This window comes from Salvelinus namaycush, chromosome 30 (assembly GCF_016432855.1).
Source record: "Salvelinus namaycush isolate Seneca chromosome 30, SaNama_1.0, whole genome shotgun sequence".
Lineage (NCBI taxonomy): Eukaryota > Metazoa > Chordata > Actinopteri > Salmoniformes > Salmonidae > Salvelinus > Salvelinus namaycush.
Window position 1 is genome coordinate 15,930,101 of NC_052336.1, and position 26,994 is coordinate 15,957,094.

Consider the following 26,994-nt stretch of genomic DNA (forward strand, 5'->3'; position numbering starts at 1 on the left):
AGCTTTCCTATCTCCATGGTAACGGCATCTGGGTACAGGAATTCTAGTGAACACAAGTGACTATCGCTAGGAGCCAGTCAGGGATTTACTTAAAATCAGTCAAATTGATCCTGCGCCGTTGCCTCATTGGACAGGCGCGTTTTTTCTTTCTTTCTGAAAACAACCAAACTGCACAAAATTCCAGTACACTAAAACTGATTTCTGGTTCCTTCGTATTGAAAGATTGTTAGGTTATGGCATTTCTAAACAGCAGACTTTAATGCCAATCCCTGAAATTGCACCGAGTTATCAATTGGAGAGCAGCTTTCACTGGTGAGCCAAGATACTTATTTTCTTTTGCAAATTATTTTAAGTAGCTGCCTCTAGTCCTGCTTTTACTGTAATGCATGATAGTTGAACATGTACATTGACTTATAATACTTATAGCCTAGCCTATAAACTGTATTTTATTGTGGGTTGATTGCATTCAACTAGTTTACTATAATCCCATAATGTATTTGATGCATTGCTTATTCCACATTACATTAAAACCAGGTGTAATGTGTACGCTGAGAGTCGGGAAGAAAATTCAGGGAGTGTATTTAATTAATAAATGAACGTAGAACAGAACAAGAAACACGAGTAGAGTACAAACGTGAAACAATAACGCATGGGGAAGGAACCAAGGGGAGTGACAGATATAAGGAAGGTGATGAAGTCCAGGTGAGTCTTTACACGGAACCCAAACCGGCTGCGCGCGTGCGCCATCGTGCATAAATGTATTTTGTCCCACCACACCAAATGCGATCACGACATGCAGGTTAAAATATAAAAACAAACTTTGAACCAATTACATTAATTTGGGGACAGGTCGAAAAGCATTAAACATGTATGGCAATTTAGCTAGCTAGCTTGAACTTGCAAACAAATTTGTCCTATTTAGCTAGCTTGCTGTTGCTAATTTGTCCTGGGCTATAAACATTCATTTGTTATTTTAATTGAAATGCACACGGTCCTCTACTCCGACAATTAATCCACACAAAACAGTCAACCGAATCGTTTCTAGTCATCTCTCCTCCTAGGCTTTTTCTTCTCTTGACTTTATATTGCGATTGGCAACTTTCATAAATTAGGTGTATTACAGGCTGACTACACCGCTCGCTATTGGTGACATGACATGCATACCCCTTAGCTAATGTTCCTGTCCAAAGGTCTTTACAAGTTCAGACCTACATTATCAATGATTGCTTAACTTGTGTGCGTGTCCAGTAGCCTTCATAAGACCAGATATGGCCCAGACCAGTCACGTCTTGTTAGTTTACCTTGCCTCATCTACACAGATTCTGCTTACGTTCTGTTCTTTACATGTCCAATGGTCAATTCGATGTTGATCTAGCTTGGACACTCACATAGGTTTAGCCTTCATTCTGCTTACATATGTCTAATATTTAAGCTTATATTGATTATTCTTTCTACTTCAAAGAGAACAGTATAGGTTACTGAAAATCATCAGATGACTGGAAAATCTCCAACATAATCCCCCCCTTGAAACTCACAGAGTTTCACACAATTACATTTTCCAGTATAGATGAGAATGGGAGCACCTAATGAAACTCTATGGAGATAATCAACCTCACATCCATTTGAACAATCTGAGCTCCACTTTCCCATATACACTGGTGAGCCAGAACATATAGTGTTAAAGCATGTGCATTTCTTAGCCTTACCTGAGATTATCTCAGTTGAATACAAGAAAAATAGTAAACAAAATCAATAAACATCCTAAACCCTTATATTGTCATTCTCAATATGATACCTAAACATATTGCCCTTCCTCACAGACACCTCTCTAATATCTATTTTTGACAGTGAAAAACCTGTTAGAAGATTGAGAACAAACCCTATGTCACATACATGTCTAGGTGAAACGATATTCAGAAGGTCTAACAGCATTTATCATTCAGCAACTGTTACATTGAGTACATGGTTATACTATGTGTATACTTTTTTCTGGCCCCGCTGAGCCCCCTTATACCAGCCATTTGTTATTGCTTTTCTAAATGTTGTTTGGTCAATGTTTGGTTCTGGGGTAGTTTTCATTATGGCTACACCAGTTGGTAAAAGATGTCCAGATTTTCTGCATCAACCCACTTTCTTGTGGTTTTGTCATTGTCTTAGTTGGTGTACTAGTGCATGTGGGAGGTGAGTTTACAATTTCTTCTAGGTTGGTCGATGTTGCTGTCAAGGCCATTCTACCGTTCTTCATCTGTCCTGGTTTTCACTCTGTTAGAAAGACCATGTGATGGCAGAGAAGTCGATGGTAAGAAAGTCTCCTTCCCATTCTCCTGTCGTTGTTTCTTCGTCCCCTTGGACAGTGCCTCCATCAGGGGTATCTGCCAGAGTAGATATGTCATCAGGAGCAACAGGCATGTCACTCCTCCCTATCCCTGGACTCTGGATATTCAGAAGATGCTCCTTTATCCGCCTCTCCTTCGGCTTCTTCCTAGCTCCTTCCTGGCTCGTCGACCTCCTCTGCTCCCGTTCCCTTCGGACACCCGCCTGGTGTATCAGCATCCTCATGGCTCGGTGATAGCCGCCTCCTCCCCGCTCCGTAGGGACCCTCTCGCCTTGGCTTGTTCCACTTCCTCCGGAACACTCGGATGTAGTCCTGGTCCCCTGGGATCACCGGACGTGGAACCTCTGGTCCTGGTTCAGGCTGTTTCCATGAGGTTTTCAAACTCAGAGACTTATGGCCTCTGTTCTATGATTACACCATCTTATTTCTATCTCGAAATCACACAACAAAATGCTATTCCAGCTGAAGCTGGTGACTTCCTTCACTTCAGCTGAGCTGCTTTTAGTTTTTCCACTTTCTCCTGCTGGTTCCTAAGAGAGTGAAAGAGCATAAGACTTGCAAAGCAATGAAAAACACAAAACATAACAGTAATTTATGCATAAGTATATTCATGAAACCCGAAGTCTGAGACCATGACAATTCTATGCATCCAGGATACTTTTCTGCTGGACTCCACAAAAATAAAAGCCCTAAACAAGCTTCCTCATGCTTTCGCCCAGTCTTCCCCTTTCGGCCCCAGGTTCTGAGAGGTGTTCCCAAGCCATGTCATTTTAACTTTTTTATTGCCACTTAATAGGCACATCACCTGATAGGCAAGTGCGTATCCCTTATCAACGTTACATCCTCTTGAGGTAACTCAGCACTGTATATGCTTTCACATTAATCCCTTCAACATGTTGTTTAGAGTACAATTACCCTAACATCTATCCTTTTCATATGATGCATTAACCAATAGAACAAGTATCTCCTAGACTTAACCCATCTGCATGTATGTCTACAGTGGACTCTAGTATCTCTCTCTCTTCAGCTCCGCTTCCTCTGTCATGGTGTTTTTAAGCTCACCCATTATGTAGCTGGACCTTACTTCTTGTGAGAATTATGCACCCACCGAAGAGAGACATGACGATCTTTACCACTGCTGTAAGGAGTACCGTGTGTGGACCAGACCAAATCTATCCCAACACCCCCTCCTGGTGTATCTGGATGTTCACTCAATCTCCGGAATTCAGCCTTTGGTTATCTCTGTTTTCACCTGAGAATACACACTGCAACACATGGGTTATTTTCTAACAACATAATTTGTGACATTTGAATAACCGCATCCCCTGTACTCCTATCAGTCTCCCAGTTACCAGTTACCAATCCATGTGGCATGAGTCTTCATATATTGATATCCCAACAATGCTACTAAAGTGACACCTGCTACTACTAACGTGGCCCATGCCTATAATCCCCTTCAATTGCGATCCCTTCGGCAACTGCCGTGAGAATAACTACTGCCTGTAATCTATCAAGTATTCGCCGGCTGTTAGAAATTGGGAAAGAGATTAATGAGTTGGAAGAATATTCAACCTACATATCCTTCCATCTAACCCATAACACACATCAATCAATCAATCAAGTTTATTTTATATAGCCCTTCGTACATCAGCTAATATCTCGAAGTGCTGTACAGAAACCCAGCCTAAAACCCCAAACAGCTAGTAATGCAGGTGTAGAAGCACGGTGGCTAGGAAAAACTCCCTACTCCTAAATTACTACCACAGTTAGAAACATACTAAAACATTCTCAAATCAATTTAGTCAATATACATCAATCCCTCCTTTGGAACAAAGATCACTCTTATGTTTCACAAAACCTAAAAACATATTGACCTAACAAGAAAAGAGAAAAATAAATGTTAAAATAAATACATGTTTAATAACTTCCCACTACTCGTAATGTAACTAAAACTGGGGAAAAACATCCATCCGTTACGTGCCCATGTTATGCTGGTCTCCATGCTGTCTCCATCTCCATCGTTGGGTGTTATTACAAAACACAGACTAATAACCTTATATGCAATTACTTGTATTCTATCACCCAGACACCTCTTTTTATCAATACAATGTAACATTATAATGACATAATAAAACAAAAGAAACAAGAACCAAACAAAAAACAAAAACCTTTATGTTAACCAAAGCATTCATCCAATAAATTCTAACCCCCCTAGCAAAGGATACTTACAGATAAGGTTTCCAGGGCTTCCATAGACCTAATAAATCTAAACAGTTCTATATCCAAAACATAACTAAAACATTTTATAAATGATCCAACCCAAATTTAGAATAACAGTCCTTAGTGCTTACTATAACTCACATTCAAACTTCTCAATTTAGCACACATCATCCCTATTAAAATGTACATTTATAAAAATAAAACAAGTAATAACTTATCATCACAGCCCCCTCGGTCCCTGTTTTCCTGTCATAAGTGGCCTAGTAATGAAACATCAGTAACTCAATGCATACTTTAGTCCAAACTGTTGGCAGTGTGTAGACTCAGAAGTGCCACTGTTGAATTGCACACCCTTATTGCCCTTTTTCCAGCCGGTTAGGGAGGGCTTTGAGGTTCACACACACTGTTTGTGGTAATTTTTCCTACCATGCATTAAGACACAATCTGACGTCACCTTCCATGATAACTTGTTTATTCTACTGGTGACCTCTCAGGACGAGTTACAGATCATGAAGTTATCAACATAACCCCTCACAGAAACCCACACTCCAGTATCCCAATCCTGCGAATTTTGTATCGAAACATAAACAAAAAATGTAATCATCAATACATATATCACAATCCATTTGGAGTAACTGTCATCCCTTGTTAACATATATTTTCCCTTCTATATGCAGACTGAACAAAGTACATTTGTATATTTACCCAAAGACCATAACCCCAGGGAACTGGTAATTTTCCCTTTGAACACGTGATTCAAAAACAACATGTTAAATCAAACATATTTGACTTACTAGTCAGCTTAGATTACAACTCCTTATAATTTCCTAATGAAATAATAGAATTTCAAAGTAATGGTACGATTTGAATAGAGACTGGTGTTTTTCATTCATTTTATAATTTAATCCCACCTGTTTTGATCACTTTCCAATGAGATTGATCAGGTCTCATGGGAAAGTAATCAACACCTATTAAAATATTTCCTCTCCCTCTTCTTTCCCAGACCTTCTGAAATCATTTAAAACCTTTCAAAAACATTTCCATCCATCTGTATACCCAGTTTAAAAATGAATTGAAGACTCCAAAAAGAAAAACTCACAGTATCAATACCACTAACCCATATTCATAACCAGTAAATGGTGTGTGCGTGCTGGTGTATGTGTGTGTTAAACCATATGTCAAAAAGAAACAGAAATGGCCAGGCATTACCATGCTTTATTTAGCATGCACTAGTCACAATACACACCCATATTATATTACATGATTGGTCTCTTACTGTCATAATCATGTACAAATATTCTGGTATTGCTAATAGAACAATTTCCAATCAACGCATTTAATAGCTGTTTCACCTTTAGATTGTTCCTGTTAACCATTCTAAATGTAATACTTTTTCCTGTCGCAAATGTAGTCAATTTCTCAGCTGAAGAAATCTGTGATATTTGATCCTAGGCATCAAATAAAAAGTTGTTTTAGACATGGTCTCTATGTCTACCTTAATTAACGTATATTGGACTTCCATTTTTCCTGGAAGCAAGAATTCTATTCAAGACCCATCAGATAATACAGTGTTCCATTAAGTGGAATTGACCCCATTTTAAAATAAACAATCCCAGAACCCCTGTCCAGTAATCCTATCAGTTTAACCTGTTGCATTAGTTTAGTCAAATACAAAACTGTTGTTTAACAAATGTAGAACCTTCAAAGAGTTGGTGCTGTCTTATCAGCTTGGCAGTCAATACTTATTTCATTCTGCTTGTATTGCTGGACACTGCTCCACGTAATGGACACAGATTAGAATTTTATAATACATTAGCTTCCTGCTCAAATTCACTGGAGTTACCTAACTATAAAACCAAGCAACAATAATCAAAAACTGTCAAAGAATGTTTCTCATACTTCTACTTCAACCGCAGCAAGGTTCGATCCCTCTACTTAGCCTTTAAACACGTTGGTGACTAACTGTGCTGCTTGCAATAATTCAAATTTCATTATTTCCCTGACGTACACTGACACCGGCAATGTTTAATCAAAACTTTGAGGTTTTGTAAACGCATCAGTTATTATGCAATCTGGTATATCCAATCTAGTGCGTTGAAATCCACCAAAATAGCCTAAACGACATTACCAAGTACCCCATTTTACACTATCCATTCTCCAAATAGTCCTGTGAGCGTAATGACGCTGATTAGAACGCTAACTTCAATACGCTTGTATATTGAGCTTCTTATTCTGGTTTTATGTGTTTGTTCTAACTCATAATTGCCTCCCTGAATTCTTAATTTGATTTGAATTCTCCTGTTAATAATAGGGTAATATTGCCCTACATTATCTAGTTTACTCTTTCATATTCGAGCCGAATTGGTAGAATTTATGTGCGCTTCTTTCAGTGACTCCATGGTTTCAAAATAACTATTTTCCAAGGTAGGGCTATCCACTTCCCCGAACAATAATTAATTAGTCACGGCACTTAATCTTGTATTAGAATCTATTCTATAATGTCTGCAAATGTATTACTGGATAATACAGATTACTTAATGTCTTATTCCAATATAGCGCCTCAAATATCACTATTATTGATATCCCACGTTATCAAAACCATTCACACTTGTCTTCCTATTTCCACATAATCTTTCATAACAGTTCAACTTTTCTGGGTTCCTTCCTGCACCTTGCTCAGTCTCCCCTGTCCTTTCCAGGTCCTTTTCTTTTACCTAACAGGTCACAGAGAGAGTCTCCTTATCCTCTTTCACCTCTATTTCTCTCTTTATTTCTACAACTCCAGGTTTTGTAAACCATTCCACCTTCTTTCTGTCTGACTTTTCCTTGTCCTTCTTCAACATTCCTCTAGCTTTCTTTATACTTTTCAACAATCCTTCTCCTTCTTTAAACATTCTCAGTATTTCTTTTTCTCTTTCTTTCTTGTCCTTTTGCTACTGATATCCTTACTTTCAAATGTTTATTTAATGTCTAGTTATTCTTTTAGCTTCCTATAATATCTACACTATCTATGCTGTCTTAGTTCTTTTTATTGTGCTATTCACCTATTTAAAACCAATCCTCCTCTGTTGCTTTAATATATATCCCTTCCTGGACTATATCTTCCTAGTGGTCTGTTAAGTAGTGGATTGCTCGACCATACTCTCATACCTACTGTTATCCACGCTACTTTAATATCTATAGTTATTGTTGCTAGGTGGCGTATCATATGTCCCGTCTTCACATGTCTATAATCATTATTCCTCCAGTAGTATAGTTTTACTTTAAATGTTATTATATCCATGTTTCCCTATACTGCATATTCTTCTACCTCACACCCCAGTATACATTTTCTATAAACCTTACTGGACACTCGCCTATGATGTTTATACACCTCTATATAGTATTTCTTCCTAACTTCTAGTATTGTGCAATTCCACTAGTCTTCATATATCATTTACACTCCTCTCTCCTAGTGCAGGATCAAATGCGCCCCTCCTGCCAGGTCACATTTAAGTGACGTCACAGGATGGTTGGCAATCCCCCTCACTCACAGGCTTAGGAAGGAAGTAGGGTGTTAAAGTGTGTGAGTTGCCAGTCCTGAGTGAGGGGGATTGCCAACCAACGCTATGCAAGACCTACAGAACATGGAAGAGCTTAATCTTCCCTCCAACATAAAGTTGATCATGTCAAAACTTCCCTACAAACTAAGGGAAAAATGGAGGTCTACAGCATGTGATATTTTAGAGAGAAGCCACCTGAGAGCCCAGTTCAGTGTCCTGGTGACGTTCATGGAAAAACAGTCCAAAATACTGCAGGATCTGTTGTATGGAGATATTCAAGATCCCCTGTCCAACAAAGCGTTTTTAAAAACCAAAACAGAAGCTGACTTTAAACAGCAGTTCAAGTCCAAGAGTAGGGGAAGCAGCTTTGCCACTGCAGTAGCTGTAGTGGCAGATTGTGACCCTGAAAAACCTTTAAAAGAACAAACATTCAAAGTAAAGAGACCAGGCACCTACCCTTCTGATGCTCCCAGTATCTCATGTATATTTTGTGCTGGTGAGCATTTATTGGTCGACTGCCAACAGGTGAAGGCACAGCCACATGAATTCAAGGTTGAGTTTCTGAGATCAAAAGGCCTTTGTTTTGGCTGGTTGATGAGAGGACACTTAAGCAGAGAATGTAAAAGAAGGATGACCTGTCAGAGCTGTCAAAGAAAGCACCCCACTATCCTGCACATTGAAGGAAGAGAGAGATCACGTATCACGTCTGGATGAAAAGCATGCCCAGAGTAAACGGCCTGCTACAAAGCCATAAAAGCTAATATATGCATATTATTAGTAGAGTTGGATAGAAAACACTCTGAAGTTTCTAAAACTGTTTGAATGATGTCTGTGAGTATAACAGAACTCATATGGCAGGCAAAAACCTGAGAAAAAATCCAACCAGGAAATGGGAAATCTGAGGTTGGTCAATTTTCAACTCAGCTCCTGTTGAAGATACAGTGGGATATTGGTAATTAGTAGAAAGAGGAGGAAGGGAAGCGCTACTAAGGTACACAATAGTACATTTTGGTAGATAGAAGGTGCTCTTTGGTAAAAGGGGTGAATTGGTCATCAAACAGAAAGGAGGACCAAGGCACTCTTCATATAATTAATTAAAATGCCTTTATTAGTATGGCATGTTCAATAGAAACAAAGTTTTTAAAAACCGATGCATCCCTGACAAAGGCCATGCAGCCGAAACGCGTCGGTTTTTAAAAACTTTGTAATAAAGGCATTTTAATTAATTATATGAAGAGTGCCTTGGTCCTCCTTTCTTTTTGATGGGATATTGGTAATGTTGCACTTCCTAAGGCTTCCACTAGATGTCAACAGTCATTAGAACCTTGTCTGATGCCTCTACTGTGAAGTGTGGCCGAAGGAGAGAGGAATGAGTCAGGTCTATCATGACCTGAACATGCCCTGACCATGCGCGTTCACGTGAGAGCGAGCTCTGTTCCATCGCTCTGTTCCATCGCTCTGTTCCATCGCTCTGTTCCATCGCTCTGTTCCATCGCTCTGTTCCATCGCTCTGTTCCATCGCACTTCTGAAGACAATGGAATACTCCGGTTGGAACATTATTGAAGAATTATGTTAAAAACATCCTAAAGATTGATTCAATAATTCATTTGTCATGTTTTTACGGACTGTAATATAACTTTTTTAACTTTTCGTCCGTACTTTCCGCTGGACCTGCCCGCGCGTCGTGAGTTTGGAAAGTGTACTGAACGCTAGAACAACAAGGAGGAATTTGGACATAATTGATGGACATTATCGAACAAAACAAACATTTATTGTGGAACTGGGATTCCTGGGAGTGCATTCTGATGAAGATCATCAAAGGTAAGTGAATGTTTATAATGTTACTTCTGACTTCTGTTGACTGCATAATATGGCGGCTATATTTGTGTTTTGATTGGGCTCTGTGCGCCGACTCAGATTATTGCATGGGTTGCTTTTTTCGTAAAGCTTTTTTGAAATCTGACACAGCGGTTGCATTAAGGAGAAGTGCATCTAAAATTCCATGCATAACAGTTGTATCTTTTAGCAATGTTTATGATGAGTATTCCTGTAAATTGATGTGGCTCTCTGCAAAATCAAAGGATGTTTTGGAACTTCTGAACGTAAGGCGCCAATGTAAACTCAGATTTTTGGATATAAATATGAACATTACCGAACAAAACATACATGTATTGTGTAACATGAAGTCCTATGAGTGTCATCTGATGAAGATCATCAAAGGTTAGTGATTAATTTTATCTATATTTCTGCTTTTTGTGAATCCTCTCTTTGGCTGGAAAAATGTCTGTGTTATTCTGTGAATAGGCACTCACCTAACAATCATTTGGTTTGCTTTCGTCGTAAAGCCTTTTTGAAATCGGACACTGTGGCTGGATTTACAACAAGTGTATCTTTAAAATGGTGTAAAATACATGTATGTTTGAGGAATTTTAATTATGGGATTTCTGTTGTTTTTAATTTGGCGCCCTGCAGTTTCACTGGCTGTTGAAGAGGTGGGACGCTACCATCTCACGTACCCTAGAGAGGTTAACCTATGCGTTTCTCTATTCTGGTAGCCCAGCAACATTTTGTACGGAGAGACTCATGAGGCAGCCTTAAGCTAAAGGCAGTGAGACTGAAATTCTGCTACGCACAATGGGGCAGGAGAGTCCTACCAAGAGCTTCGAGGTATCTGGATTAGAGATTGGCAACGTGGAAGGCGACACATTCTTGCATTACCAAAGGTCTACACCCAGAATAAGATCCCAGTGACAAGAGAGAACATTCCCACTCAGAAAGATCTCAAAAGGTGGCCATACCTGAAAGAGGTTCAGTTGAAGGAGATTGATGCCGACGTCGAACTCCTGATTGGCGTAAATGCTCCAAAGGCAATGGAACCCTGGCAAATCATAAATAGCCAAGGCAATGGACCGTATGCAGTGAAAACCCTCTTTGGATGGCTGATGAACTGTCCTCTTAACAATTGTACCCTGGCAGAAGAATATGGACGTCCAACGGTGATGGCCAATCGTATCTCAATGGCCGACCTGGGGGTTCTTCTTGTAAATCAGTACAACCATGACTTCCCTGAGGGAGTATGAAGAGAAAAGTGAGATGTCAGCTGAGGATCGTAAGTTTATGGAGATAGTATCAAGCTCCATAACCCTCAAAGACCGCCACTACTACTTACCGTTGCCCTTTCGCAACAAAGATGTAGTCCTGCCAAACAATCGTGACATGGCAAAGCAGCGAGCTCTAAATATTATCAGGAAGTTCAAGAAGGACAAAGGTTACGCTGCAGAGTACAAAGGCTTCATGGAAGAGATGATAACAAAAGGTTAAGCCGAGAGGGTACCACAAGAACAGCTCCTCAGAGAGAAAGGCAAGGTATGGTACATACCACACCATGGCGTTCACCATAAGCGCAAAGGAACAATACGAGTGGGGTTTGACTGTTCATCCTCCTATAAAGGTACATGTTCATCCTCCTATAAAGGTACATCTCTTAACAGTGAACTCCTTCAAGCCCCTGACCTGGCAAACACGCTTATAGGAGTCTTGCTAAGATTTCGGCAAGAGCACATTGCCATGATGCAGACATCGAAGGAATGTTCCATCACGTACGTGTCCATGAAGATGACTTAGACTTCCTGCGATTCCTATGGTGGCCGGACGGTGATACTAACAAAAGATTGGAGGAGTACAGAATGAGATCTTACATCTTTTCGGTGCTATATCCTCTCCAAGTTGTGCAAACTTTGCACTGCGAAAGACTGCAGAAGACAATTGTGAGAGGTACAATGAAGAGATGATTCAAACAGTCAAGTTCAACTTCTATGTTGATGACTGCCTCAAGTCAGTTGCCACAGAAGAACAAGACATAGCTCTCACAAAAAACCTCAGGGATGTGTGCTCTCAGGGTCGATTCAAACTGGCCAAGTGGGTCAGCAACAGCCGCACTGTGCTGGCTTCTATCCCTGATGAACACAAAACCAAGCAGATAAAAGAACTGGACCTGGACAGAGAAAAGCTGCCTGTTGAAAGAGCACTTGGAATCCGATGGAACATTGAAAGTGATGCGTTTACCTTCCGAGTCACTGTCAAGAACAGACCCTCAACTGTCAGCTCTATTTATGATTCATTAGGTTTCCTCGCCCCATTCGTATTAAAGGCAAAGCAAATTCTTCAAGTGCTCTGCAAGCTAAAGTGTGGATGGGATGAAGTCATCCCTGAAGAACACTATTTCATGGAAGAGATGGCTCTCAGAGCTGGACCAGCTCTCCAGATTCCAGATAGACAGGGGTATGATGCCTGAGAACTTTGGTCAAGTCAAGACCGCACAGCTGCATCACTTCGGTGACGCAAGTGAACAAGGTTATGGCACGGCAAGCTACCTTAGGTTCACAAACGGTATGGAAAAGGTCCACATCGCATTCATACTGGGGAAATCAAGGGTGAATCCACTCAAGCAGATTACGATCCCCAGACTGGAACTTGCCGCAGCAACATTGGCAGTGCGAGTGGACAGGATGTTAAGGTTGGAGCTCCAGATTGAACTTGAGGAGTCAACTTTCTGGACAGACAGCCAGTCTGTGCTAAAATACATCTGCAACGATACCAAGAAATTCCATACCTTTGTGGCTAATAGGGTTGCTATGATCCGTGACCTTTCAAAAGCAAAACAGTGGAGGTATTTGAACTCCAAACACAACCCAGCTGATGATGCCTCAAGAGGATTACATGTTGAAACTTTCCTGAACTCAAAGAGATGGCGCAAAGGACCAGAATTCCTGGAGAGAACAGAAACACAATGGCCGAAAGTCCCCGAGGAGCTTGGCTCCATCCCTCCGGATGATCCAGAGGTGAGAAAAGACGTCATCGTAAACAGTACATGTGTGGAAGAAAAGAGTCCGACCAGCAAACTGATTGAGTACTATTCAACATGGAACAGGTTGAAGAAAGCAGTTGCCTGGATGCTGAAACTGAAGAGACTTCTTCTACAGTTAAGCCAGAAAAGGAAAGTTCTCACACAAACTGATCCACGATCAGATCAGAGTCTGACAAACTCACTGAAGGAACAAATTGACAAGTTCAAACTGACGTTTGGAAAAGAAAGTCTGTCTGTAGATGACCTAGATGAAGCAGAAAAAGTCATCATTCGATTTGAGCAAAGACAGTACTTTAAACAAGAAATTTCACTAGTTGTGAAAGGAAAACAATGTGCCAAGAGAAGCGGCTCAATCTGTAAGCTTGATCCAATTGTTGACAATGGCATTCTGAGAGTGGGAGGAAAGTTAAGCAAAGCTGCTATGCCTACGGAACTAAAGAATCCTATGATCCTGCCCAAAGACTCCTACATCTCCAGACTGATCTTACTCCACATCCATGAGCAGGTTGGCCACTCTGGGAGAGGTCACATGCTTTCTAGACTTCGCCAGCGATATTGGATACCCTGTGCCAACTCCTTAGCAAGGAAGATCCTTAAGAGCTGTGTCTTCTGCAGGTGGATGCAAGCTAGAGCTGGAGGACAGAAGATGGCGGACCTTCCACAAGATCGAGTGTCACCTGATTTGCCGCCTTTCACCCATGTGGGCATAGATTACTTCGACCCCATAGAGGTGAAGCGAGGCCAGGTTCATGTGAAGCGGTATGGTGTGATCTTTACTTGATGTATTGACAGTATGTGAATGGTAATATGTTATTAGTACCTTTTTATAGCACTCTAACGATGCGATATTTTAGTAATTTGAAAAGCTGAGGATTCAATACAAGGTTAAAGGATAAGTAGAGGGATCGAACCTTGCTACGGTTGAAAGCAAGCAGGTAGTGGGACATTTGAAGTAGAAGTATGAGAAACATTCTTTGACAGTTTTTGATTATTGTTGCTTGGTTTTATAGTTAGGTAACTCCAGTGAATTTGAGCAGGAAGCTAATGTATTATAAAATTCTAATCTGTGTCCATTACGTGGAGCAGTGTCCAGCAATACAAGCAGAATGAAATAAGTATTGACTGCCAAGCTGATAAGACAGCACCAACTCTTTGAAGGTTCTACATTTGTTAAACAACAGTTTTGTATTTGACTAAACTAATGCAACAGGTTAAACTGATAGGATTACTGGACAGGGGTTCTGGGATTGTTTATTTTAAAATGGGGTCAATTCCACTTAATGGAACACTGTATTATCTGATGGGTCTTGAATAGAATTCTTGCTTCCAGGAAAAATGGAAGTCCAATATACGTTAATTAAGGTAGACATAGAGACCATGTCTAAAACAACTTTTTATTTGATGCCTAGGATCAAATATCACAGATTTCTTCAGCTGAGAAATTGACTACATTTGCGACAGGAAAAAGTATTACATTTAGAATGGTTAACAGGAACAATCTAAAGGTGAAACAGCTATTAAATGCGTTGATTGGAAATTGTTCTATTAGCAATACCAGAATATTTGTACATGATTATGACAGTAAGAGACCAATCATGTAATATAATATGGGTGTGTATTGTGACTAGTGCATGCTAAATAAAGCATGGTAATGCCTGGCCATTTCTGTTTCTTTTTGACATATGGTTTAACACACACATACACCAGCACGCACACACCATTTACTGGTTATGAATATGGGTTAGTGGTATTGATACTGTGAGTTTTTCTTTTTGGAGTCTTCAATTCATTTTTAAACTGGGTATACAGATGGATGGAAATGTTTTTGAAAGGTTTTAAATGATTTCAGAAGGTCTGGGAAAGAAGAGGGAGAGGAAATATTTTAATAGGTGTTGATTACTTTCCCATGAGACCTGATCAATCTCATTGGAAAGTGATCAAAACAGGTGGGATTAAATTATAAAATGAATGAAAAACACCAGTCTCTATTCAAATCGTACCATTACTTTGAAATTCTATTATTTCATTAGGAAATTATAAGGAGTTGTAATCTAAGCTGACTAGTAAGTCAAATATGTTTGATTTAACTTGTTGTTTTTGAATCACGTGTTCAAAGGGAAAATTACCAGTTCCCTGGGGTTATGGTCTTTGGGTAAATATACAAATGTACTTTGTTCAGTCTGCATATAGAAGGGAAAATATATGTTAACAAGGGATGACAGTTACTCCAAATGGATTGTGATATATGTATTGATGATTACATTTTTTGTTTATGTTTCGATACAAAATTCGCAGGATTGGGATACTGGAGTGTGGGTTTCTGCGAGGGGTTATGTTGATAACTTCATGATCTGTAACTCGTCCTGAGAGGTCACCAGTAGAATAAACAAGTTATCATGGAAGGTGACGTCAGATTGTGTCTTAATGCATGGTAGGAAAAATTACCACAAACAGTGTGTGTGAACCTCAAAGCCCTCCCTAACCGGCTGGAAAAAGGGCAATAAGGGTGTGCAATTCAACAGTGGCACTTCTGAGTCTACACACTGCCAACAGTTTGGACTAAAGTATGCATTGAGTTACTGATGTTTCATTACTAGGCCACTTATGACAGGAAAACAGGGACCGAGGGGGCTGTGATGATAAGTTATTACTTGTTTTATTTTTATAAATGTACATTTTAATAGGGATGATGTGTGCTAAATTGAGAAGTTTGAATGTGAGTTATAGTAAGCACTAAGGACTGTTATTCTAAATTTGGGTTGGATCATTTATAAAATGTTTTAGTTATGTTTTGGATATAGAACTGTTTAGATTTATTAGGTCTATGGAAGCCCTGGAAACCTTATCTGTAAGTATCCTTTGCTAGGGGGGTTAGAATTTATTGGATGAATGCTTTGGTTAACATAAAGGTTTTTGTTTTTTGTTTGGTTCTTGTTTCTTTTGTTTTATTATGTCATTATAATGTTACATTGTATTGATAAAAAGAGGTGTCTGGGTGATAGAATACAAGTAATTGCATATAAGGTTATTAGTCTGTGTTTTGTAATAACACCCAACGATGGAGATGGAGACAGCATGGAGACCAGCATAACATGGGAACGTAACGGATGGATGTTTTTCCCCAGTTTTAGTTACATTACGAGTAGTGGGAAGTTACTAAACATGTATTTATTTTAACATTTATTTTTCTCTTTTCTTGTTAGGTCAATATGTTTTTAGGTTTTGTGAAACATAAGAGTGATCTTTGTTCCAAAGGAGGGATTGATGTATATTGACTAAATTGATTTGAGAATGTTTTAGTATGTTTCTAACTGTGGTAGTAATTTAGGAGTAGGGAGTTTTTCCTAGCCACCGTGCTTCTACACCTGCATTACTAGCTGTTTGGGGTTTTAGGCTGGGTTTCTGTACAGCACTTCGAGATATTAGCTGATGTACGAAGGGCTATATAAAATAAACTTGATTGATTGATTGATGTGTGTTATGGGTTAGATGGAAGGATATGTAGGTTGAATATTCTTCCAACTCATTAATCTCTTTCCCAATTTCTAACAGCCGGCGAATACTTGATAGATTACAGGCAGTAGTTATTCTCACGGCAGTTGCCGAAGGGATCGCAATTGAAGGGGATTATAGCAAGCTCGCTAAATAGTACAAATTAGCTAGCAACAGCAAGCTAGCTAAATAGGACAAATTAGCTAGCAACAGCAAGCTAGCTAAATGGGACAAATTAGTTAGCAAGTGCAAACTAGCTAGCTAAATTTCCATAAAGGTTTAATGCTTTTTGACCTGTCCCCAAATTAATGTAATTGGTTCAGTTTGTTTTGATATTTTAACCTGCGTATCGCGTTTGGTGTGGGGGGGAAATAAATGTTTGGGTTTGGGTTCGGTGTACGGTGGTGATAGGTGTGTGTAATAATGAGCAGCCTGGTGACCTAGAGCGTCGGAGAGGGAGCATACGTGACACCAGGGACTTTTGATGTTACAGCCTGCTGTAACTTCAGAATTTTAGTTTACTGTATGGCCAATGATGTTGCTGTTAGTCCAATGTAATCTCTATCCAGGTTAGCTCAAGGTCTAGTCTACTCCTGTCCTGAGCCAAGCTGTAGGTAATTTACTCATAGTTAATTGCCTGATATCATGTCATTGTTGGTGTTCTGCACACTGAACTTGGCAGAAATGTAGACCCATGATAAACAAGTGGAGTTGGTAGCATGACGTCTAATTTCATAGTGTATGTCCAGGCAGCTATATCAGATTAAAACAAACCAGGATGTTCTTTCAGAGGACTCCCCCTTTTCAAACTGCTGTTTGACATTCGATCAGGACTGAATCAACTCGGCTGGCTTTTTAGAAAATCCATAACTGGATTGGAATTTCCAATGCCAGCCTGTGATATGAAGAGCAGCTCAATCCTCAATCTCCCACAGATTTACTGAAGGCATTTAACTGAATTGGGGCTCCATATTCCTTTAGCTGGAGGTCATACTTTTCTCTCTAATGTATTGATATTTGGTTACTCACTGGATATGGATGTAATGTGCATTTAATGTATAGAGATTATGTAAATCGGCAACTGCTGAAATAGATCTTCATGTGGTTTGATATTCTACAGACGTGAATGGATAATCTATCTGGCACTATGATGTGTCAGGGCAGAAGAGTCCTGCTCGCATGGATAAGTCTGAGCCTGTTTGTGAGTTTTCATACAGTCGAAGGTAAGAATGTAAACTCAGCAAAAAAAGAAACGTCCCTTTTTTAGGACCCTGTCTTTCAAAGATCATTCGTAAAAATCCAAGTAACTTCACAGATCTTCATTGTAAAGGGTTTTAACACTGTTTCCCATGCTTGTTCAATGAACCAGAAAACATTTATGAACATGGAACGGTCGTTACGACACAAACAGCTTAGACGGTAGGCAGTTAAGGTCACAGTTATAAAAACTTAGGACACTAAAGAGGCCTTTCTACTGACTCTGAAAAACACCAAAAGAAAGATGCCCAGGGTCCCTGCTCATCTGTTTGTAATGTTTAATTCACTATTTAGCAACTATAAAATACATTGATTAGCTGTTAACAAGAAGCTATATATACTTTAGTTTGGTATGGTTGTAAATCGCTCCTTTCCCAATTAATGCGTCCTTTGACAGAGTACTACAATGCCTTTTCTATAACTTTAAAATCTTTTCCAGGCGACAGAGAGAGCCTCTTCCAGCTTAATACTAGGTATGGTAAGCTGGAGGGCAGACTGGTCAGAGTGAGAGAGAGCCAGACGAAGGTGGCTGCCTACCTGGGGATCCCCTTCGCTGAGCCCCCTGTCGGGCCCCTGAGGTTCCAGGCCCCCAAACCTCCCCGGGTGTGGCAGGGACTGAGAGACGCCAAGGCTTACCCCCCACTGTGAGCCTAAGCAGTAATGTCTCAGAGAGACAGGCAGGGAGACAAACAGCCTATACTGTTTTATGGGGAACTCTGAATCATGCTTATTCTGATGAACATTAACATTCTGCCATGTTTTTATTGATAGTGTAAGAAAATGTCACCTTTCTTGTCCTATTAACACACAGGTGTCTGCAGAACATGAACCACACTAGACGAATGGGGGACCTGTACAGAGGTCGGTTCCCTGTCCTAACCACCTCAGAGGACTGCCTTTACCTGAACATCTACACACCAGTCAAACCTGGGGACCCAAGGAAACTACCAGTGAGGAGAGACATGAGAATGTACTCATATGCTTGTCTACTCTGAGTTAGATGTCTTTTGTTTGGTGGTCTTGTCTAAAAAAAAGTGTCTGTAGGTGATGATTTGGATCCATGGTGGTGGCTTCCTCATGGGAGGGGCTTCACTCTATGATGGCTCCTCATTGGCTGCCTTCGGGGACGTTGTGGTGGTCATCCTTCAATACCGTCTGGGTATCCCAGGGTTCCTCAGGTACACTTCTATTGGTACTGATTTTGGTCAATATGATCAATGCACAAATTTGGGTCAGTAACATTTTCTCCTGTTTGGTGTCTACTGAACACAACTTTGGCATATCTGATCTAATGTCTGTGTGATTGTCCAGCACTGGGGATGGCCAGTACCCTGGGAATGTGGGTATTCTGGACCAGGTGTGTGCCCTGCGCTGGGTGCAGGAGACCATCAGCAGTTTCGGGGGAGACCCAGGATCTGTCACCATTTTCGGAGAGTCTGCTGGTGGTGTTGCCGTCTATTTACATGTGTGTACTGTAGATCTAGGAAAACAGATACTTGTTGATACAGAAAGATGCACTGGCTGTCTGTATGTAGGCTTACTTTGGGCACTGATCCATGGTTCTGTCTGTACAGATGATGTCCCCTCTGTCATCAGGACTGTTCCACAAGGCCATCAGTCAGAGTGGAGTACCCCTCATTTCTCTGTTCATCCAGGATGACCCCAAACCTGCTGCACAGGTGATCTGCTGTTTCACTGTGTGCTGATCATAACAGCAAGTCTCAAGGATCCCATACATTGGTTCATATGCAATAAAACCTTCAGTGGTCTTATAACTCATTATTATTCTGGTACAATGTAACGTGTTGTAATTACCGTCATTCAAATGCTCTGGTTTCAATCTCTCCCTCCTCCAGCTGGTGGCACAGAGAGCAGGATGTCCCAGTGATGACTCTGCAGAGCTCATGACCTGCCTCAGTACCCTCAGCCCACAGGACATAGAGGCGGCTACACCTGCACTGGTAGGTTTGTTCTGAGCCTCACACTCACCTTACAGTGTGTGGGGTGTATGTATCTGAATGCCAGGCTGTTTCTGCTTTAGCTAACTTATACTATATACCACTGTTGAATGCAACAACATGGCTGTTTGACTTCCATTCTGGGGCCCATCCTCTCTCTCCACAGGGGGAGATGGTTCTGTCTGTGCACAGGGATGGAACAGTCATCCCTACCAACCTGGAGGAAGTCCTGCAGACCAAGAGCTTCCTGGGCTTCCCCAGCATCATGGGGGTCAACAACCATGAGTATGGATGGATGCTCCCACATGTATGTATGTCCTTGCATGAAGATATGAAAACTGTCTGTTATATATTTTACAGGTAAATGTACTTTTATCTTATTTTTTTTTGTAAGACCTTGTGTGTTCCACCAGTTTTTCCTGTTTCCTGGATGGGATCTTGGAATGACCCATGAAAACATGATGATGATCCTGGCGTTTATGCTTCAGAAACTGGTTAGTGAACTACGGTGGCAGCCAGGGTTGGGTAGGTTACTTTCTAAATGTAATTTTTTAGAGTTACTAGTTTTCTGTCCAAAATTGTAATCAGTAACGTAACTTTTGGATTGCACAAACTCAGTAATGTAATCGGATTACTTTCAGTTGCTTTTTGATTACTTTCTCCTTAAGAGGCATTAGAAGAAGACGAAAAGGATCCATCAAATGCATTTGGTGTGTCATAGTGGTCTCTGACTTGTGGTCAGACTCGCTCGGGTGGAACAAACTTAAACTTGCGCCTTTTTGCAATGCTGAATTGAATTTTTCATTGAGAAATCAGAAATGTCATAATGTATTTTTTTTCCGCAAACATCCTTTCTGAATTTAAAAGTATTCAACAAAGTAATCATCTAGCTTTTAAAAAGTATATTTTTGCTGGTGAAAGAACAATCAGAACATCACTTCAACTTCATGATGTACGCAGGAAAATACACACTGGGAATACACACCCAATTTGTAAGTCGCTCTGGATAAGAGCGTCTGCTAAATGACTTAAATGTAAATGTAAATGGATGATAATAACAGAGTATTATCAACCTGTAGATTTAAGAGGAGATCCTAGAGTTTCTCCTTAGATTGTCACACACAACTGCTAGTTGATTGGTTAATATAGAACGGTGGGTAGGCTTTATGCAAAATATGAACAACGTTTATCTGATAATATGCAGGCGAAAGACTGGGATTTGTCGATTTAAGACGAAAACAAGTTTTGCAGCTGCTTGAAAATGAAATATAGAGTATTCTAAATGATCGACAAAACAAGTCTGTACGCTCTGGGAAATATACAGTACCAGTCAAAAGATTGGACACCTACCCATTCAAGGGTTTTTCTTTATTTTTTACTATTTTCAACATTGAATAATAATAGTGATGAGATCAAAACTATGAAATAACACACATGGAATCATGTAGTAATCAAAAAAGTGTTAAACAAATCAAAATATATGTTATATTTGAGATTGTTCAAAGTAGCCACCCTTTGCCTTGATGACAGCTTTGCACACTCTTGACATTCTCTCAATCAGCTTCATGAGGTAGTCACCTGGAATGCATATCAATTAACATATTATGGCAAGAACAGCTCAAATGAGCAACGAGAAACGACAGTCCATTATTACTTTAAGACATGAAGGTCAGTCAATCCGGAACATTTCAAGAACTTTGAACGTTTCTTCAAGTGCAGTCGCAAAAAACATTAAGAGTTATTATGAGTCTCACCACAGGAAAGGAAGACCCAGAGTTACCTCTGCTGTAGAGTTCAAGTAACAGACACATCTCAACATAAACTGTTTTTTATTTTACCTTAATTTAACTAGGCAAGTCAATTAAGAACAAATTCTTATTTTCAATGACGGCCTAGGAACAGTTCAGGGGCAGAACGACAGATTTTTAACTTGTCAGCCCCGGGATTTGATCTTGCAACCTTTCGGTTAGGTGTGTCCAACGCTCTAACCACTAGGCTACCTGCCACACCTTTTCAGAGGAGACTGTGTGAATCAGGCTTTCATGGTTGAATTTCTGTAAAGAAATCACTACTAAAGGACACAATAATAAGAAGACTTGCTTGGGCCAAGAAACACGAGCAATGGACATTAGACTGGTGGAATTCTGTCCTTTGGTCTGATGAGTCCAAATGTGAGATTTTTGATTCCAACCGCCGTGTCTTTGTGAGACGCAGAGTAGGTGAACGGATGATCTCCACATGTGTGGTTCCCACCGTGAAGCATGGAGGAGGATGTGTGGGGGTGCTTTGCTGGTGACATTGTCTGTGATTTATTTAGAATTCAAGGCACACTTAACCAGCATGGCTATCACAGCATTCTGCAGCGATACACCATACCATCTGGTTTGTGCTTAGTGGGACTATCATTTTGTTTTTCAATAGGAATATGACCCAAAACACACCTCCAGGCTGTGTACGGGCTATTTGACCAGGAAAGAGAGTGATGGAGTGCTGCATCAGATGACCTGGCCTCCACAATCACCCGACCTCAACCCAATTGAGATGGTTTAGGATGAGTTGGACAGCAGAGTGAAGGAAAAGCAGCCAGCAAGTGCTCAGCATATGTGGGAACTCCTTCAAGACTGTTGGAAAAGCATTCCTCATGATGCTGGTTGAGAAAATGCCAAAAGTGTGCAGAGCTGTCATCAAGGCAAAGGGGTGGCTACTTTGAAGAATATAAAATATATTTTGATTTGTTTAACACTTTTGTAACGTTCGTCATTAAGGGTAGACCAAGGTGCAGCGTGATTTGGGTTCATCATATTTTATTAAAATGTGAACCAGCAAAAAAACAATAAACAATACAACGAATGAAAAGCTTTGTTGTGCAAAATACATGCAACCAAACAAAGACAAGATCCCACCACTGAAGGTGGGAAAAAGGGCTGCCTAAGTATGATCCCCAATCAGAGACAACGATAGACAGCTGCCTCTGATTGGGAACCATACTAGGCCAAGAAAGAAAAAGAAAACATACATATACAAAAACTAGAGTACCCACCCTATTCACACCCTGACCTAACCAAAATATAGAGAATAAACAGGGATCTCTAAGGTCAGGGCGTGACAACTTTGTTGGTTACTACATGATTCCATATGTTATTTCATAGTTTTGATGTCCGCTATTATCCTACAATGTAGAAAATAGTAAAAATAAACACCCTTGAATGAGTAGAATGTTCCAAACTTTTGACTGGTACTGTATATACACTATATTTACATACATACATACATACATACATGGTATATTATATTAAAAATCCACTTCTGACACTTAATACAGTTTTTTTTTGTAATCAGTTACTCCCCAACCCTGATGGCAGCTTTATAATAAAACATCTAGCAGTCTGGTCCATGAGCTGCATTTTAACCTCTGTATCTCCCTGGTAGCGTATGCCAGACTCTGCCCTGGGGATCATCGTAGGGGAGTACTTTGGTGACACAAAGGACCCCGTGGGGATCAGAGATGCCTTCTTGGAGCTTATGGGAGATCTACTGATTGTGTTCCCTGGGATCCAGGGAGCCAGAGGGTGTAGAGGTGAAGAATACACTGGGAACTATACCAATCAGATGCCAGATTTTTCTTTAGAAACCTGGAAGACATTATTTAATAATTATTATGAATAAATTATTTTAAAACAGTTTATCTAATTGATTGAGACATTTTGTAGTTGACAGACATGTTATGTTGGTATTCACAGTTGTGTGTAATGTATCTGTCTGTCTATACAAGATTCTGGTTGCTTGATCTACTACTATGAGTTCCAGCAGCGCCCCTCCATGTTCGCGTCCAGCAGGCCAGGTTTTGTGAAAGCAGACCACTTTGATGAGGTTGGCTTTGTGTTTGGCGCCCCCTTTTGGACAGATGACATAGTGATGTTAGGTAAAAAAAATATATATATATTCTGGAGATATTGTAGGCTAAATATATTTGAAAACCTTGTTTTTATATCAAATTCTGGAGGAACTGTCCATAACAATAACATGAGTAACTGTGAAGTCAACATAATCAGATGTTAATACTGTTAAGTGACAAAAGACTGAGGGAGATTATATTTTGGACAAGCTCATTCTGTTGAGCCTGTACTGTATCTCTGCAGCTTTTCTTGGAAACGACAGAAACTAAAAATGTTTTCCACTCATAGATAACACGACAGACGAGGAACGACAGCTTAGCAGGACCATGATGAAATACTGGACTAACTTTGCCAGAACAGGGTGAGAGATCCCTTTTTTGTTCTCTCGCTCTGCATTCAGTTGGAGAAGCTTCAGCACAAATATGACATGTAACAAGAACCAGATTTCTGTCATGATGTAGTCAAGTTTTCATACCGCCAGAAGTTTTTAGTTTTTTTCTGAGTAAATTGATTTCTAAATAAGATAGTTCATACTAGACAAAGGACAGTTTAAGACTCCCTACTGTATGCAAAAAAAATATTTGCTACTATATACCAAGTATGCTTTTCATATCTACTTAGTGGTTACTCAATATAGTACATTATAGTAGATCAACCACCAATTGCATTGGGTCATAGTAGCACTGTACATACAGTGCATTCGGAAAGTATTCAGACCCCTTGACTTTTTCCACATTTGGTTACGTTACAGCCTTATTATAAAATGTATTACATATTTTTTTCCCTCATCAATCTACACACAATACCCCATAATGACAAAGCAAAAACCGGTTTATAGATATTTTTGCAAATGTATATAAAAAATAAATATTACATTTGCATAAGTATTCAGACCCTTTACTCAGTACTTTGTTGAAGCATGTTTGGCAGCGATTACAGCCTTGAGTCTTCTTGGGTTTGACGCTACAAGCTTGGCCCACCTGTACTTGGAGTTTCTACCATCCTTCTCTGCAGATCCTCTTAAGCTCTGTAGGTTTGAGGGGAGCATCGCTGCACAGCTATTTTCATTTCTCTCCAGAGATGACCGATCGGGTCAAGTCCGGCCTCTGGCTGGGCTACTCAAGATCATTCAGAGACTTGTCCCAAAGCGACTCCTGCGTTGTCTTGGCTGTGTGCTTCGGGTTGTTGTCCTGTTGCAAGGTGAACCTTCACCCCAGTCTGAGGTCCTGAGTGCTCTGGAGCAGGTTTTCATCAAGGATCTCTCAGCACTTTGCTCCATTTGTCTTTTCCTCAATCCTGACTAGTCTCCCAGTCCCTGCCGCTGAAGAACATCCCCACAGCATGATGCTGCCACCACCATGCTTTACCGTAAGGATGGTGCCAGGTTTCCTCCAGACGTGATGCTTGACATTCAGGCCAAATAGTTCAATCTTGGTTTCATCAGACCAGAGAATATTTTTTTCTCATGGTCTGAATCCTTTTATGTGCCTTTTGGCAAACTCCAAGCAGGCTGAAATGTGCCTTTTACTGAGGAGTGGCTTCCGTCTGGCCACTACCATAAAAGACTGACTGGTGGTGCTGCAGAGATGGTTGGCCTTCTGGAAGGTTCTCCCATATCCACAGAGGAACTCTGGAGCTCTGTCAGAGTGACCATCGGGTTCTTGGTCATCTCCCTGACCAAGGCCCTTCTCCCCAGATTGCTCAGTTTGGCCGGGCGGCCAGCTCTAGGAAGAGTCTTGGTGGTTCCAAACTTCCATTTAAGAATGCTGGAGGCCACTGTGTTCTTGGGGACCTTCAATGCTGCAGACTTTTTGGTACCCTTCCCTCGATCTGTACCTTAACACAGTTCTGTCTCGGAGATCTGCGGACAATTCCTTCGACCTCATGGCTTGGTTTTTGCTCTGACATACACTGTCAACTGTGGGACCTTTTATATAGACAGGTGTGTGCCTTTCCAAATCATGTCCAATCAATTGAATTTACCACAGGTGGACTCCAAGTTGTAGAAACATTTTGAGGCTGATCAATGGAAACAGGATGCACCTGAGCTAAATTTCAGAGTCTCATAGCAAAGGGTCTGAATAGTTATGTAAATAAGGTATTTCTGTTTATTTTTAATACATTTGCAAAAATGTCTACTTCTGTTTTCGCTTTGCCATCATGGGGTATTGTGTGTAGATTGAGGTTTTGTTTTCTTAAATCTATTTAGAATAAGGCTGTAATGTAACAATTGTGGAAAAAGTAAAGCGGTCTGAATACTTTCTGAATGCATTGTATGTAAAATGAAGTAGTCATAAGTGCAGCCGCTCATATGATGCCAATGGGTGTGTCCCTGTCTCTCCCTCTGTTCCTGTAGTAACCCTAACGGAGAGAATATGTTTGATTGGCCGACATTCACCACAGAAGAAGAGTGTCTACTGATCCAGGCAAACCTCGGGCTGGGCAGTGTCTCAGAGAAGAAGAGAGCCCAGTTCTGGACAGAAGACTTCCCCAAAGGACTGCAGACTGCTGGACACAAAGATGCACACAATGACCTTTAGAGCTGAATGTTCACTGTGTCAAATGCTGTTCTAGGAGTGTCCATGTTGTTTCCCTCCACTCCTGTCACGTCCTGACCATAGAGAGTCTTTATTTTCTATGGTATAGGTCAGGGCGTGACTGGGGGGTTAGTCTAGTTTATTATTTCTATGTGGGGTTCTAGGTTTGTTTTTCTATGTTGGTGATTGTGTATGATTCCCAAATAGAGGCAGCTGGTATCTTTGTCTCTAATTGGGGATCATATTTAGGTAGCTTTTTTCCACCTGTGTTTATGGGATATTGTTTTGAGTTAGTGCATGTAGCATCTCTGTAGTCACGGTTTGTTGTTAGCAAAGACAAAAATAAACAAACTAAGTTACACTTTTTAATAAATAATGTGGAACTCAACATCCGCTGCGCCTTTGTCCGACATTTATTCTAACGAACGTGACAACTCCAGTGATGCCAGTCTGCTATTAGGTTACAGTATATGAGGCTTTCTTTGCCTTTTCCTTATTTTGTATCAGAATTTGACCATTTTAATATTCTAGATTTTCTGTAGTGGTTTGCTCTTCTATTTTTATTTTATATATTAAATGTTTTTTGATATTATGTAGCCTATTTTTATCTTGCTGTGTTCATATGTCCATTAAAGCCATACAATCATCAAGTGTGACTGATTTGATGATTGTCCTTCTGCTTAGTAATAAAACATTTAGACACTTATCTGATATGCTAAATAAATGTCTCGAGCACTGTGTGCTGTGTGCGATTTGTCAATTGAGAGTCGACGTGTAATCATTAGTCCAAACAGTTGCAAAACGTTCTAAAACGAGTTTCTATTGGACAAATTTAGGAATGCCCTTCCCCGTTAGTTACGGTTGCTTGCGTTAAACGTTTTGTAACAAT

The 26,994-nt window shown here is 40.3% G+C and overlaps 1 protein-coding gene and 1 long non-coding RNA gene across 7 annotated transcripts; one reads left to right on the top strand and one right to left on the bottom strand.

The window, feature by feature from the left end:
- On the top strand, nt 1-26,755 carry LOC120024693 (fatty acyl-CoA hydrolase precursor, medium chain-like). 5 transcript variants are annotated; one of them, XM_038968938.1, is made up of 14 exons: nt 1-312; nt 17,578-17,680; nt 18,154-18,358; nt 18,526-18,664; nt 18,759-18,892; nt 19,026-19,179; nt 19,289-19,393; nt 19,571-19,675; nt 19,839-19,979; nt 20,086-20,166; nt 23,102-23,249; nt 23,445-23,594; nt 23,857-23,929; nt 25,925-26,755. In XM_038968938.1, exons 2-14 carry the CDS (start codon nt 17,584-17,586, stop codon nt 26,106-26,108), a joined length of 1,716 nt encoding a protein of 571 aa, XP_038824866.1. In that variant the 5' UTR covers nt 1-312; nt 17,578-17,583; the 3' UTR covers nt 26,109-26,755. The 5 variants fall into 5 exon arrangements, with proteins under 5 accessions (XP_038824866.1, XP_038824864.1, XP_038824863.1 ...); XM_038968936.1 differs by lacking the exon at nt 1-312 and adding an exon at nt 15,398-15,529; XM_038968935.1 differs by lacking the exon at nt 1-312 and adding an exon at nt 15,408-15,813.
- On the bottom strand, nt 1,287-5,214 carry LOC120024695. Of its 2 annotated transcripts, none has more exons than XR_005472926.1 (2): nt 4,849-5,214; nt 1,287-3,600 (listed from the first exon to the last, which is right to left on the bottom strand). It is a non-coding gene; the product is annotated as an uncharacterized LOC120024695 (long non-coding RNA). The 2 variants fall into 2 exon arrangements; XR_005472925.1 differs by having other exon boundaries at nt 4,565-5,174.
- Nucleotides 26,756-26,994: the final 239 nt, after the last annotated feature.